Source organism: Canis lupus, chromosome 1, assembly GCF_048164855.1.
Source record: "Canis lupus baileyi chromosome 1, mCanLup2.hap1, whole genome shotgun sequence".
NCBI classification, from domain to species: domain Eukaryota; kingdom Metazoa; phylum Chordata; class Mammalia; order Carnivora; family Canidae; genus Canis; species Canis lupus.
Genome location: NC_132838.1, coordinates 75,986,100 through 76,002,981, shown reverse-complemented (window position 1 = coordinate 76,002,981; position 16,882 = coordinate 75,986,100). Strand labels below are relative to the sequence as shown.

Sequence of the window (16,882 nt, the reverse complement as noted above, 5' to 3'; positions counted from 1 at the left end):
AACGATGAGTCTTATTTCATGAAAACTTTAATGTATGAATACATGTACTGAGCAGTGGAAACACTGATCTAGAAGATATTAAGGGAATACCAGTTCAGTAGACACTAAGTTTTCATGGTTGAATTTAGGAAAGGTGGATGATGCTTCCTCCTTAGTTTCTGATAGAGTTTCACAGTGGCCATGGAGGAAGGCAACATTTAATTGGGTGCATTCATGTACTTTAGTTTGGATTCATCAGATTCTTGAATTGCAAGGAATATATGTGGTCCCAAATAGCAATCTCACACCGCATAAAATAAAGTAGCTCAAAATAGAGGCTTCAGCCATTTGGTTATCTTGGCTAGATGACTCCCAACCTCCTGATGATTGCTTCCATCCCATTAACATTAGCAACGTCTGATGCCTCTGACCATTCAGGAGAATTTCTGAGGCCCTGGGGTCAGAGATCCATAAAGTAAAATGAAAGATGGAAGTAAGCTCAGGTTTCTGAGGTGGTAAATATTTTCGATGGTGCATATGTGACAAGAGCTTTTGATCCCAATTCTCACCAACTCCAGAGATATCTTCTGATGCATAAAAACAAAGTTCCTCAGAGACTTAGACATTGAAACAAAACTTAAATGGACATTCAGAAACTTGACAAATACTTGAGTGTTAAGACAGAGTCCCAGGCAATCTTAGACTAGAAATCAGAAGCTGAAATTGTGAAGGTAGTTTTGTTCCTCTCTAGCTAACTAACTTTGAGTAAGCCACTTCTAGCTTCATCTTCCTGGTTCAAGAAATAAAGAAAATAATTTGCCTCTCTTACCTCATGAGGCAATAAGGACTAGGAATACCTTCAGGATATGACAACGTAAGAGCAAATTCGCTGGGACTTAATATGGATTGGGTTTTGAGAAATCAATTGCTTATTGATTGACATTGGGAAGATGAATTAACTACTTTTGCATGGGCTGGAGCAATTAGTTGGTAATGTATGCCTTTATTAGATGACTGGCCAGGATATTGGGTTCTCAGGACATCAGTAGTTTGAATTTACTACAATTATTATCATAGAAATCCATTAAATTTTCTGAAAATGGTGTTGGGTGGGTAGTAGGGAAGAGGGATTGGTGGTGGTGGTGATAATAGCTAATAAATAGTAATAAATGTTTAAAATTAGAGGAGGATGAAACAAAGTGACAAAACCAATTAGGAGATCAGTATGGTTATTTCTCTGATTTAAACCTGTACCCTTTTTGATGTGTCTCTGGATCATCCTCCATATCTTCTTTGTTTCTTAAAGAATCCTGCTCAATGGTGATCTGCTCTTCATCCTGAAATCAAGCATTGTAGGAGAGATGGAATAATGAGAATCTGGGGCATAACAGCCCCTAATCTTTGCCAGAATTTTGGCAAAGGATTGACAACAGGTCTTTTAAAATTATTATGCAAGAATATAGCTCCTATTACCTAGTTGTGCAGACATTTTCCCCTTTATCATGAAAAGTACAGGATCACACTTCTCTCTCTCTTTTCTCCAAAAGAGCTGCAGTGTTTCCTCCTTTTCTTTAGGAAATAGGCTCATATCTCTGCCTCTTGCTCCTGTCTCTACTCTAATCCTTCAACCCCTGCTCTGTTTTTGGGCATGAGCTCAATGAAGTTAATATCAGAGGCTGCATAAGTCTCCTTTTATACTCTGCCAGACGTGGTTTCCAGAGGGCGGAGACCAACGCCAGTTTATTTTCCTGGAAGCCCAAGGCTTGGTCTGCAGATGTGAGCACTAGTCCAGTATCTTCAAGGGCTGATAAACATTCCCTTGGGAACTAGGGTCCTCCTATCAATGGGCTAAAGTTTGGAAGTAGTGCCCTTTCTCAACTAACCCTTGCTCTAAGGAATGGAGTGAAGTATATACCTGGGTATCTTTGAAGGTACCATTTGAGCTTTTCAAGATCCATGACCCATTCTGCTCTCAGGATAGCATAGAGGATTGCCTGCCTCCCTCCATTTTGCAATAATGTCTCAAATAGGTCCAGCTATTGTAAGCATGGCAAAGACAGGTAGCAAGGCAGTTTGCAGATGCGGAGCAGTTTTGAACAGGTTCTAAAAAGGATAATGTCAAATCTCAGCTTCTGTTTTCTGTCATATCCCAGGTAGCCATTGGTTCTCTGTACTGTGCGAACTCAGAAATAAGTCATAAGTGGGGCACCTCGGCTCAGATGGTTAAGTGTCTGACTCTTGATTTTGGCTCAGGTCATGACCTCAGGGTTATGAAACTGAGCCCCGTATTGGACTCCATGCTGGGTGTGGAGCATGCTTAGGATTCTCTCTCCCTCTAGCCATACCCCATCTCTTCTTTCACTGAAATTTCATCTTTCTTTCATCATCTTTCTTTCATTGAGATTCATCTTCATCTTCATCATCTTTCTTTCATTGAAATTTCTTTCATTGAAATTCAAATTCAAAGAAATTCTTTCTTTCATTGAAATTTCTTTCATTGAAATTTCAAGTTACCTACTGTCTATGGAATGTCTGGCATTAACTGTCTGGCCCCCCCAACCTGTTCCCATCTTTATTTATTTATTTGTTTGTTTGTTTATTCTTACCTACTAGATTGGCACAGATTTTTTCTTTTTTTAAATTTTAATTTTAAGATAATTAACATGCAACTTCATATCAATTTCAATTGTACAAAATAGTCTTCAACAGTTCTCTACATTACTCAGTGCTTATCAGGGTAAGTGTACTCTTAATTCCCTTCACCTATTTCACACCCCCCCCACCTCCTCTCTGGTACCCATCTCTTTTATAGTTGTCTGTTTTTTGGCTTATCTCTTTTTTTCTTTGTTCATTTATTTTGTTTCTTAAATTCCACATATGAGTGAGATCATACGGTATTTGTCTTTCCCTGACTGACTTCCTTCAGTTGGCATTATAGTCTCTAGAGCCATCCATGTTGTTGCAAATGACAAGATTTCATTCTTTTTTATGGCTGAATAATATTTATGCATATAAATATATATACATATATATATATATAAAATACACTTATCACCTCTTCTTTATCCATTCTTCTACATCAGTGGACACTTGGGTTGCTTCCATAGTTTGATATTGTAGATGATGCTACAATAAACAGAGGTGTGTATGTATCCCTTTGTATTCTTTGGATAAATACTCAGTAATGCAGTTACTGGATTACCGGGTAGTTCTATTTTTAGTTTTGAGGAACCTCCATACTCTTTTCTGCAGTGGCTGCACCACTTTGTGTTCCTACCAACAGGGCACAAGGGTTCCTTTTTCTCCTCATCCTTGCCAACGCTTGTCATTTCCTGTGTTTTTGATTTTAGCTATTCTGAGAGGTGTGCAGTAATATCTCCTTGTGGTTTTGATTTACATTTCCCTTATGATGATTGATGTTGAGCATCTTTTCATGGGTCTGCTGGCCAACAGACATGTCTGTTCATGTCTTCTGCCCATTTTTTAATCGGTTTATGTTTTTTGGTGTTAAAAATATGGAATGCTTCAAAAACTTGCATGTCATCCTTGTGCAGGGGCCATGCTAATCTTTTATTGTTCCAATTAATATATGTGCTGCCAAAGTGAGCTCCCATCAGTATCTTTATTTTTTTATTTTTTCAGTTTTTAAAATTTAATTCAATTTGCCAACATATAGTATAACACTCAGTGCTCATCCATCAAGTGGCCTCCTTAGTGCCGTCACCTAGTAACCCCATCCCTCCACTCACCTCATGCTCTGCAGCCCTTTGTTTGTTTCCCAGAGTTAGGAGTGTCTCATGGTTTGTCTTCCTCTCTAATTTTTCCCCACTCAGTTTCCCTCCTTTCTCTTATAGTCCCTTTCACTATTTCTTATATTCTGTGTTTAAGTGAAACCATATGATGATTGTCCTTCTCCGATTGACTTACTTTACTCAGCATAATACCCTCCAGTTCCATTCAGGTGAAAGCAAATGGTGGGAATTCATCCTTTCTGATAGCTGAGTAATATTCCACAGTATATATAGACCACATCTTCTTTATCTATTCATCTGTCGAAGGACATTGTGACACCTTCCGCATTTGGCTATTATGGACATTGTTGCTATGAACATTGGGGTGCAGGTGTCTGCACGTTTCACTACATCAGTATCTCTGGGAGTAAATCCCCAGTAGTGCGATTACTGGGTCATAGAGTAGCTCTATTTTTAACTCTTTGAGGAACCTCCACACAGTTTTCCAGAGTGGCTGTACCAGTTCACATTCCCACCAACAGTGCAAGAGGGTTCCCTTTTCTCCACCTCCTCTCCAACATTATTTGTTTCCTGTCTTGTTAGTTTTAGCCATTCTCACTGATGTGAGGTGTATCTTATTGTGGTTTTGATTTGTATTTCTCTGATGGCAAGTTATATGGAGCATTTTTTTTATCTGTTTGTTGGCCATGTGTAGGTCTTCTTTGGAGAAATTTCTGTTCATGTCTTCTGCCCATTTCATGATGGGATTGTTTGTTTCTTGAGTGTTGAGCTTGATAAGTTCTTCATAGATCTTGGATACTAGCCCTTTATATGATATTTAATTTGCAAAAATCTGCTCCCATTCTGTAGGTTGTCTTTTAGTTTTGTTGACTGTTTTTGTTTCCCTTGCCTTCATAGATCTTTTTAGCAAGAAGTTGCTGTGGCCAAGTTCAAAAAAGTTGTTGCCTGTTTTCTCCTCTAGTATTTTGATGGATTCTTGTCTCACATTTAGATCTTTCCACCATTTTGAGTTTATCTTTGTGCATGGTATAGGAGACTGGTCCAGTTTCATTCTTCTGCATGTGGCTGTCCCCATCCCCATCTTTAAAACAAACCAAAAACGACAAAACTACACAAAATCTTCCTGACCTCATAGTCATGGGATATCTACTCTCCCTCTTTCTCTTCACAGCCAAACCACTTGAAATTATTGCCTTTACTTTTAGTGACCCTCACATCATATTCACTTAGCCGACTGTGATCAGACTTCTATTGAGATGGCTGCTGCCAAGGTCACTCAAGGTCCACTGTTGCCAAATCTGGTGGCTCCTCCTCCCTCTTTATATTCTTGTTTATAATAGTAAAGTATCTATTTTGTTTTGTTTTTGGCTGTTTTGTGAAACAATAAAAAAAAAGACTTCATTTTTTAAAGAGCAGTTTCAGGTTCTCAGCAAAATTGAAGGAAAAGTAGAAATTTCCCATGTACCTACTGCCCCCATGTATGCATAGCCTCCCCCCATTAGTACCATCTCCTGCTAGAGTGGTACATTTGTTGCAATTGATGAACCTACAGTGACACATTAGCACCCAAAGTCTATAGTTACATTAGGGTTCACTCTTAGTGTTGTACATTTTATGGATCTGGACAAATGCATAATGACATGTATTCACCATAGTAGTATCACATAGAGTAGTTTCACTGCTCCCAAATCCTCTGTGCTTTGCCCACATGTCCTTCCCTCTCGGAAACCACTTGTCTTTTTACTGTCTCCACCATTTTGCCTTTTCCTTGGAATCATATAGTATATAACCATTTCAGACTGCTTCTTTTAATTACTAATACATACTTAATGTGCAACCATGTCTATTCATGGTTCAAATGTTCATGTCTTTTTGATGCTGAAGAATATTCCATTGTCTGGATGAGCCACAGTTCATTTCTCTATTCACTTGCTGAACAACATCTTGGCCTCTTCCAAGTTTTGGAAGTTAGGAATAAAGGTACTATAAACTTCTATGTGTGGGTGTTGTAGGGCAGAAGTATTGTTTTCCCTTCTTTTGTTGAACAATGAGTGTAAAGGACACTTTTTTTTTTTACAATATATTAAGTACAGTAGACAGTAATATATGGATAGCATGATCCCAATATAGGTGACATGTGCATGTGGGTGTATATTTGCCTTGAAAGGACAAATTTTAAGATGCTAGGCATTGATTTTTTTCCCCTGGAATTATACAGGTAACAATTTTTTGTCTTCCAAATTTTACTGCGATAATTTCCCACACTTTCCACTTCAAGCAAGTTATTCTTTTTATCATGAGAATAATTCCCTCCAATAAATGGGTTGATAGTAGGCACCCAGAATTACCCGCCCCCCCAAAAAGAAGGATGATCTACATGGATAATAGGCTTGATTTTTAGCAGCAGAAGGCTTTCTTCAAATGAGATCCTAGCCAGAATTCAATATATTAAAAAAAAAATAAGAGTGGCCTTGTGCAGAGTGCACCTGTCTGCTGTAAATTTAGGTGTCTCTGGATAACATGAGGGCTCAATGGACAGTTTAAAAAACAGATCTTAGAACTTTCCTCATCTGCCTCACTTACTTTAACATTGAGATGCTTTGGTTTAAACCAGTGTTTTTTGCTTTAGGATGGAGTTTGGAATCTGTACTAGTGAAGTGTTAGAGAAAGCCTCTGTACCCTCCCCAGCAGAAAACTCTGAGGACAGGTTTATAAACACAACATCTCTTTATTTGAGCATGTGTGGTTTCTTCACGACCTTGCCTTACACATTCTAATTACCATTTAATTAATTCCTCTGAGTGTCAGCTGAGTGCACGCTTTCTGTCCCCATAGCTCAGTCTCTTTTGCACAGCAGTTACGTGGTAATAGATTCACTCAACCATCACTGGAGTACCTGCTTGGCGTTTTCGTGTTCTCTGCCTTTTGAAACTCTACACCTTAGCGAATTGTTGTTTCCTGATGTGTTCTGGTTTTCATCAAGGTCTTCGTCATTCTACGAAAAATGTACAGATTGCAAAAAATACAATTTTAGAACAAAAAATCCAAATGATCTGTCAATAAATATTACCTAGAAGACGTTTGAGGAATGGTGCAGCAAAGATAAGGTATTCAGATGGATCGGCTGAATAAAGACAGGCAGTGAATCTTGGACTCGTAATGAAACATGATTTCTGTTTTGTTCTGTTCTGAGAGAAGGAATGGTGTGGTCTAACTTGAGAAAGAGAGAAAGGAGGACCAGGTGCCCCCATCTAAGTCATGTGACTTTATAATAAGCTTAGCTGAGACTAGGGTATATCATGTTAACACAGGCTTTCAATTTATAAATGAAGCATAATGTAGGCCAGAGAGTTTCCTTCTTAGATGTTAGATTTTTGAGATGCTAAAATGTGTTTTGTTTGGTTTAAAGCAAACTCTGGTAGTAATGAGAATAAGAAAAATGCCTTCTTTTGTCAGGCTGTCTTGATTTGACTTTAAGGACGTGAGTAAGCTGTGTTCTTGGAGGAGTGTCCTCACCCCGGAGCAGTTATTTTGAGATGTGACAGACACCTGGCTCATTTCTCTTTTACCTTTTTGAGGCAGTCCAGTCTTTCTCCCATCTCATCCCAACTTTCCTTCCTCAGGTACTTCATTTTGAGTAAGGCAACAAGATAGATAAACTGTGTTAGGTAAGTCCCTGTAACTTTCCAGGAAATGTCCTCTGTGAGGCCTGTTGGCTGTGACCTTGTCTTTGAAAGAAAAACAAGTCTGTGGCTTTGATTTAACTTTAGATCCCAGGCTGGCCTCAAGGATCTATAAAAATAATACAGTTCCAACTTGGGTTAATTCTCTATCTAGTTCACTTGGTTAAGCGTCTGCCTTCAGCTCAGGTCATGATCCGGGGTCCTGGGATCTGCAGGGAGCCTGCTTCTCCCTCTGCCTCTGCTACTCCCCCTGCTTGTGCTCTCTCTTGCACACTCCCTCTCTCAAATAAGTAAATTCTTAAAAAAAAAAAAAAACCTAATTTCCAGCACACAACGTGATTTATGCATGAAAGCCTTGTTGCCATACTGCCCTTTTGGTTACAGCTGTGTATCTTACTTTTGCACAATTCCCCACACGTAGCAGACACTAGCAGTTATTTGTTGAATGAATGAACCACAGTGATTTTAAAGTTGCATTAACTGGTATTGCAATGTAGTACATGCGAGTATTTGGTAAAAAATATAGTCGGGGGCACTGTATGTGGTATGGAAAGATGACAGAGTGTTGCTAATTGCAGAAGCCGGCTGGTAGGCACTTCGGGACTCATTTTATTATTCTCACTTTCATGGATGCTGAAAATTTCCTTAACCAAAAATTAAAAATAAAACTCAGCGTGAGGTGGTGGAAATATAGGACACAGATGGGTGAGGGTGCTGGTCTTCGGGGTCCCCAATTTCATGTGTGATGCTGGGTAGGTCATATCTTCTCAGCCTCAGTCTAACAGTTTCGATTTGCTGCTCTGATCCCTTCCAGAAACCTGACATTTTCTGGTTTCCAGAGGAGCCAGGGCAACCTCCTTGGTAATTCCTGCTAATTCTTGATTATTCCTGCCACCTGGTGGCAAAATCTGAAAGTTGGGGAACACAAGGACAGGGCTTGCGATTTTAAAGTTCATGAAAGAGAAGGTGTGTGTGTGTGTGTGTGTGTGTGTGTGTGTGTGTTTGGGGATGGGGTAGAGAAGGTGTAAGTGGAGACAGAGGCACCTCCGGATGGATTTTGTGACATGTGGTGAGATTGTTTTACCCCCAGTAGAGTGTTTGTCCTGACTTATTAACATTTTCAGGAAGGGACACTTGGGTGGCTCAGTGGCTGAGCATCTGCTTTTGGCTCAGGTTATGATCCTGGGGTCCGGGGATTAAGGCCTACATCAGGGTACCTGAGAGGAGCCTGCTTCTCCCTCTGCCTGTGTCTGTGACTCTCTCTCTCTGTCTCTCATGAATAAATAAACAAAATTAAAGAAAAATTTTCAAGAAGAGCAATGTCTCCCATTTGAGGATTTCCAACAGGAATAATGGGGCTGTTGTGGGTGTTGGTCGGTGTTGGAAAAATAACCCTTAAGATGTCTCTTGGCTTTGTTTTATCGCTTCTTTTCAAATTGGAGTCATAAGCCTGAATGGGTGTCCATAAGTACTTCTTAGCTCCTTGTTTCTTTACATATATATACTCAGCACTTCAGATTAAGTAGATCCGTTAGTACAGATTACTACATACCTTAGGGCACTGAACTACAACCAATATTGTGTTCTAAATGCAAGCTGGTCACTCCACTGAGTGGGTGGCCACGTTGTGGGGTTGTGTATGAGTAATTCTAGGCAGCTGACGGCACATCACTTAATTTCCATAGTTACTGTTATTTGCTGGGTGTACTCGTCCTGGCTTGAGATTCTCAAGAGCTGATCCTTGAGCCTGGAGTCCCTTGTGCCTGGACTTTGATCCTGCACATTCAGCGCTGTTTGAGCACCTGCAGATCCACAGTGGGTGTCGTGGGGAGTACAGTTGGACAGAAAGTTTTTAAAAATGATTAATTTATTCCGTTCATTCAGTTTCAACTTCTAAAACATTCTGGAAATCATCCCCTCAACGCCATCTATTTATGCTATTTCCCTTTAATAGAATTATAGCTGAACATGAAGCCACCCAGAAGACAGGCTACATTTCCACTTATAACTAGATTCTGGCCAGTTGAAATATAAATACATGTGGTACCCTGAGTGGGGCAGCTCAGAATGTTCCTTCAGAGATGACGGCAGATGCCCGTTGTCCGTTTCATTTTGCCCTACATCCTGCTACCTTGTGGTGGATAGTTCCAGTTGGGCCATGAACACAAGAGCCCCACCCTGAGGATGTCAGCGTGGTGAGTTGTGGGGTACTTGGGTGCTTGATAACCTTGAGTAGTGCTTCCACTCCAGTCCTGTACTACCTCCTTCCTGACTTTTAGCTGAAGGAAATAAGCTTCTCTCTTACTATTTTTTGTTTTTGTTTTTATTTGTACCTGGGTTGATATAATATGTAGTCAGCACAAGACACAGGGTTAATCTCTTTAAAGTCCTGTGATCTCCATTTTTATAGATGAAGAGACTAAGGCCAAGATAAGCCATTTACGTGACTCAGGTTATATAACCACAGTAGCCGAGATGGGACGTGAACTCAGACTGTCCAACCCAAACTGTATTGTGCCTATAGAGTTTGAACATTGGGCCAGGACACTTTGGCCTCAGGAGTGTCTAAAAGGTAGTGGTACACCTACAGATTAAATTCTGCTTCCATCAAGAATATCTGATTTGACCTCAGGATATTAAAAGACCAGTCAGAGTGGCTAGAATAAAAAAGACAAGGAATAACAAGTGTTGACAAGGAAGTGGAGAAAAGGAATCCTTATGCATCGTTGACGGTTATGTAAGTTGGTGTAGCCACTCTGGAAGACAGTATAGAAGTTCCTCAAAAAATTAAAAAGCAAACTACTACCATAAGATCCATTAATTTGACTTCTGGATATTTATCTGAAGAAAACAAAAACACTAACTCAAAAAGATATATGCACCCCTATGTTTATTGCAGCATTATGTATAATAGCTAGACATGGAAGCAGCCTAAGTGTTCATCGATAGATGGATAGATAAGGAAGATGGGGTCTATCTGTATAGCAAATGGAATATTACACAGCCATAAAAAGGATGAGATCGTGCCATTTCGAATGTGGAATGACCTAGAGGGTGTTATGTGGAGTGAAATAAATCAGATAGAGAAAGACAAATACAGTATGATTTCACTTATGTGTGGAATCAAAAAACCCCACAAATAAGTAAACAAATTAGAAGCAAATCAGACCCATAAATAGAGTGAACAAACTGCCAGTTGCCAGAGGGGAGCAGGGTGGCGAGATGGGCAAAATGGTGAAGAGGAGTGGGAGATACAGGCTCTAGTCATGGAGTGAAGAAGTCACAGGCATAAAAGATACAGCATAAGTCGATGGTATGATTATAGCATTTTATGGGGGCAGGTGGTAGCTACATCCGTGAGCATAGCACAATATAGAACCTTGCAGAATCACTATATGTACACCAGAAACTACTGTATCATTGTGTATCATTGTGAAGAACTCTTGAAATTTCTTGTGGCCATTTTCTAACTATACTTAGGCTTTGGTGTTTTTTTCTCAAACAGAATAGTGGGCCTCCCCCTCACAGACTGGTTTTAAGTAGATGTTCTCTTTTATTTGCATAAGTGGGCACTCCTGCTTTTCTGAACATGTCTTGTGTCCATTAGTCTGTCGCTTTCTCTTGCAACTGTGTCTGCTCCACTTATTGGTCTCTCCCTCCCATGATGGCCCTGGATGCACTGTGTGGCATCCATTTCTCAGTTTTTGTGGTTGTGGTTTCTCTGCTGCAAGCTGAACATCATTGTGCCAGAGGAGACTTTCTTCGAGCTTCTTTATGGAAGCTGCTCTGGCCTGGTGTGCTCTGACTGCATAACTGACCTTGACAAGGAGGCATTGATGGCCGTGAGCCTGGAGCAAGAATGGACACCTTCACCCCTGGAGAGACTTGCATCTTGGCCTTGATGGGACATAGATGATGTTTAATGACAGATGGGAATGGCCTACCAGGCAAATATGATGTCAAAAAGGACTCTGAGGAGCCGCTATTGAGATATTTACCTGATTCTAGAGCTTGACACTTCACAGCAAGTTTGTTTTAGTGTTTGCTAATATACCTTGGCTGGAAGGCTTTATAGCACCAGAAGAGATTTAGATTGGTGATCAGAGTTGTTTATCGTATTATGTGTGTATGTGTGTCTGTCTGCCTGTCTATGTATGTATGTATGTATGTATTTATCTATCTTTCTACCTACCTATCTCCACATTCTGAACATCTTTCAAGCAATCTACCTAGGGGTGCCTGGGTTGCTCAGTCGGTTAAGCATCTACCTTTGGCTCAGGTCATGGTCTCAGGGTCTTGGGATAGAGGCCCGCATCATGCTCCCTGCTCCTTGGGGAGCCTAGTTGCCTATCCCCCTGCTCATACGTGCGCTCTATCTCTAAAATAAAAAATATATATATATATATATATAAAATAAAGCAATATTTCTAGAAGCAGTCAGTGAGGTACATTCTGAGAAGTGATGCCTTAAAAGTTGCTATGGATGCCCAAGTCTCAAGGCTTGTGGAAAAAATGGGAATATGATGTCACTTCAAAAACTTGGAACTGTGTAAATCTGTATAAATCTAGATTATACCCCTAGACTCTAAGCTGAGAAGCCAGATTCTCTGTCCCCTCTTCTCTTCTGAATACCACATGCATAACACAATGACAGGCACAGTAGTGCTTGGTAACTGTTTTGCAATGGAAAGATAGTCCAGGTGACAGTTGAGCTTATTATAGTGCAGCTGAAATAGTGTCTCTACCTCTGAGTAGAGACAAAATGGTACAGGACTGCTTTCTCTACTCCTCCAAGAAGATTACTATATGTTCCAATATTTTAAGCATTAGGTGCCTAAATGAAGATGTCAGAAATACACTTCTATCTTTTTAAGCTTCAAGTGATCCATTTAATATTTCTGTATCCATTTCCATGGACATGGATTGGGACTAGATTGGAGCAACTGCTTCAAACAGTGACTTAAAATTCCAAAATCCAACTTGAGTAGATAAAAGGAAGCGGCTCACCATAAATCTTAGGATGGCTGGTTTCAGGAATATTGACAAATTATCTATATTAATTGGTGCTGCATTATGATAAAAGGCTGTGTTTCATCATCATTTCTGAGTTCACATTGAGACTTAATCTCTTGAGGCTGTATTCACCACTATATAGGAGCACAGCATTCATTACCTACCTAGTGCCACATATAGTAATTGACTTTTGTGATTTGACTTTTAGATTAATTTTATGGTTGAGTTTGCTACTTACTCACTTGCTTTTATGCATTTATAGTCACTTTGTTCTCTGTGGTTGAAATCTGGCATGGAAATGCCAATATCTGTTTGGTGAGTCTGATCTCTTTGCATTGTTTGGAAATGTAGCTCACCCTTATTTATTTATTTACCTTATTTATTTATTTCGTACATTTAAAAACTACAAATGTCAAATATTCTAAGACCATTTTCTCTATCACATTTCCTCATAATTGTATGGGCTTTGCCTTGGAAGGTTTGGGTTTTCAAAGGTGGTATCCCAGAAGCCTTTGCTCTTTGCATATCGCGCATGACTCTCTTGTCTCAGGTGGCCTTCTGCCTCAGGTCTCAGGTTTATGGAATCCTTAATGTAGTTCATGGACAGTAGCTGGACTGTTCCTCCCTGAGCAGTTCCTGTTTTTGTTGCTGGCCTGTGTGGGGTAATGGATTGAATGAAGGAACAGCAGTACGGTGCGAGGCAATCACCTGGTCAGCCTGTGGTTCATGGTCCCACTTCTCTGGCACAATTCTTTGTCACCTTGAATGCTCTGAAGGCAGCTCTGAGTTGGGTGCAAAGGAGGCAGGACCACAAAACACTGATAACATTCTCCCTTTGTGATCTTTGTGATCCAGGGGCAAATGGAACCCCCCAAGTATAGGAGTGTAAGGAAAGGCAGGGTTCTATATCCAATGAGAAAAATTAGAGGAAGGTGAGTATGCCAACTTTATCTTTGATTTCTAGGAGCTAAAAGAGATTATAAGCAACAATGTTTAAGATAGAAAGGTAAATGCTAAAATATATATCCAGCTAAGATCAAATGGTAGAAGAGAAGGAATGAAAATAATAGTAGTTAGAAAAAATGTTAATTTTGTGAAGACTTATAATCTTAAACTTGTTGTAAAAGGAACCACTAAAAAAAAAAACATACGCCTTCAGAAGAAACCAAACACAAATAAAAAATATGCAAAACATACAGTGAAAAGATATTTAGAGAGCAGGATATAAAATATGGGTGGAGCTCAGAACAAATAAACCCATCTGGCAAATCAGTGGATTTGACTGAGGTGGATGGAATAACAAACACAACCATACACTCATGTCTTTCAATTTTATGATGTTGTGATAGTCATATGCATTGAGTTACAAACTGTACTTTGAATTTTGAATTTTGTCCTCTTCATGGGCTAGTGATGTGGAGTATGATCCTCACATGTGATGCTGGACATTGCCTTGAGGTCACTAGGGTCAACAACTGATATGTTTACAATGAAGTTTGTACCTGCTCAACCATTGTTTTTCACTTCACAATATTTAGTACACGTTACATAGATATTTGACACTGTGTTATACAATTGGCTTTCTGTTAGATGATATTGCCCAACTGTAGGCTAATATAAGTGTTCTGAGCACATCTAAGGTATGATGTTTGGTAGATGAGGTACATTTCATATACCTCATCTGGATATACAATACTTTGAAGCCCTGATTGGTTTATTGGGGCATCACCCTATTGTAAGTTGAGGAGGATCTGTACTGGAAATGACTCAGTAGCAACTCAGAAAGATAAAACAGGCAGTGGTCATGATCTTAATTTACCAAGTCTGAATACAGGATTAAAAAAAGCAATTAAACTGTTCCAAAACAACAACAGTCAGAGTACAAACTCTCGCTCTGAGAAGGAGGACTCTGCATACAAATGGCATAGATTAATATAAAGGAAACTGAGGGACAAGTACCTAGAAACACATTTAGCAAAAGGTTGATAAAACTCTTTCAGTCTATGACAGATCAAGTGGGCAAAAGTAAGGATAAGAAAGATCAAGATAATAATAAATAATACAATCTGATTAACATAAGTTGAATTCTATAACCCCAGTAGGAAATATATTGTGGCCAAGACTCCTAGTTGTCACTAATATCTATTCTTTTCTATTTCCTTTTTTCCCCTTCTATTTAAAGGGCAGGAGCAGAGGAAGAGAGAGAGAGAGAGAGAATTCCAAGCAGATTCCACACCTAGCACCAAGCCCAATGCAGTGCTCGATCCCATGACCCTGAGATCATGACCTGAACCAAAGTCAAGAGTTGGATGCCCAGCTGACTGAGCCACCCAGGTGCCCCTTCTCTAATTCCTTTAAATATAGGGCTCTGAATTTGAACAGGGCCCCAAATTTCCCAGCCTCAAGGTATATTTCTAAACTCTCTGTGGCTATGATTAAATTCTGCCCCTGTGATTGAAGCTATGTGTAACTTCTGGGAAGTGTCCCAAAGCAGAACAGTTGGTACAGCCTATGGTTTCCTTTCAGAATGTTTTAAAATACATAAAATTAAATATATGATACTAAAAGGGAACCAGTTATAGTTAAATCTATTTATTAAAATTAATTTGAGATAGTGCATATGCATCTTTATTAACACCTTAAAAATCAAGAAAATAAACCCCAGCAAGGTCCAGAGGAAAATTCTATTAACTACCTTAATTTCAGTGCCATCATGTAAATTTTATTTGGAGGTATTTGCAACAGATACCAAATATTTTCTCTACTTATATACATTAACTCAGTGTAGGGAGGGTTATTTTGCATCTTTCACCTCCATTTCAAACAAGCAGTTCTACTTCCTCTTGGTCTGTGGGATGGGACTTTCTCTCTCCCTCTCAGGTCCATCTTCCACCTGGTGCATCTCATAGGAGTGACCATAATACATCTGGGAGATTACATACTTTTCCTTCTTATTTGCACTTGGATATTTGGGTTTTACTTCCAGGTCTGTCCATCTCATCATCCAGCAAATCTACTAGTGGAGGATAACAAATAATGCCCAGGAATAAAGGCTTTGGTATCGTGTTCATAGAGATTTTTGAAATAAGCATTTAATGAGTGATGTTTAAGCTTCCTGCTTAATCGAGGTGAATGTCATATGATTTTCTAAAACTAGGTCATTTTTTTTTTTTTTTGCATCAGAACTCATTAGAGTTCTCTTTGGAAGATAAAATGCAGATTAGCTTTTGCTGTTATTGTGGCACCAGACCAAACATGCTCAATGCAGGCCAGACACTAATGGTTGCTGCTTGAAATGTCCACTTGGTGGCGCCTGTCCACTAACACTAAATAGAGGTGTCTTGAAGGCCAAGGTGTGGCCCCACTTCTGATTCTGGCTGTGGTTAAAAGCATTAATATGCTAAAACATGGCCTCAATTTTATATACCATAAATGTTTACTTCATATATTGTTTAGGATAGTTGCATCTAATAAGTAAATTCAGTCCTTATCAAAAAGCATTCTGAGATCACTGGCCAAGTTTGGGACAAGTTGAGCACTAAAAAGCCAAAAACATGAATAATGCCTGCAACTTATTTGTATCAAACAATGAGCTGGCCTGATGGGTGTATAGAGGGGAGTGTAGATGAACAAATATGTGAGAAACTTGAGTATGGCAAAACGTTAATTATGAAGCACAGATGGTGGATATAGAGATGTTTGCTATGCAAGTCTTTTAACTTCCCTTTATGTTTAAAAGTCCTTATCATAAAATGTTGCAAGAAATAAAAAAATGTTGGGAATTGATTATAAAATATGTAACAAAAGAAAGAATGTTAGTCCAGAGAGAAGAAGATGATCAAAGTGTATTCTTAAAAAAAAAAAAGGGAGGTGTATTCTTTTCAGAAGAATGTCAGGGTAGGAACAATGAAGCAATGAAAACCCTCATTTTGCAGCTCCCTAGGTGATAACTGATTCAAGGAAGGGAAGCTAACACCATTGGGTGAAATGTGTTGGGCAACTGGATATTCACATAGCCTTGAATATCACCTCTACAGATAGCTTACTAATTACAAACAGGGAAACATGCCTTGGTAGTGGTGGGGTGTTCTCCTCCATCCTAACCAAGTCATCACCAAAAGAGTGGAGTTAAATGTCTGCAAATGCACTTGTGTATATTTTTATTTTTATTTTTTTATGCCCAGAGTTTCCTGAGCCTGGAGCTAACTAAAAGTCATATAAATGTAGAATTGTGTGCTCCAAGATATCACTGACCTTCTCCTCCTGGCTTGCCTTTCACTCTTATTTTAGCTTTTGATATTTATATTGATAATTTATATTTGATAATGTCTGATTTCAGCCTGGACAAGCTGCTATCCTTAGAGCAATATATGACAATACCTGGACTCCTTACTTCCTGGGCCAGACACAGCACTCTGCAGTCCTCCCTCCCCACAACTGTACTTAATATTTCCT

The 16,882-nt window shown here is 39.3% G+C and overlaps 1 protein-coding gene and 1 pseudogene across 2 annotated transcripts in view; both read right to left on the bottom strand.

The window, feature by feature from the left end:
- LOC140638637 (solute carrier family 28 member 3-like) overlaps window positions 1–16,882 on the bottom strand; it is a 56,776-nt gene that overhangs the window by 28,618 nt on the left and 11,276 nt on the right. For both annotated transcript variants that reach the window (XM_072836318.1, XM_072836307.1), the window contains exons 2-3: window positions 6,628–6,726; window positions 1,234–1,316 (exon numbers count right to left, since the gene is read on the bottom strand). In XM_072836318.1, coding sequence (XP_072692419.1) covers window positions 1,234–1,316; window positions 6,628–6,726 — 182 coding nt within the window. The remainder of the gene's footprint in view (window positions 1–1,233; window positions 1,317–6,627; window positions 6,727–16,882) is intronic.
- Window positions 3,489–3,587, bottom strand: LOC140608798 (U6 spliceosomal RNA; annotated as a pseudogene).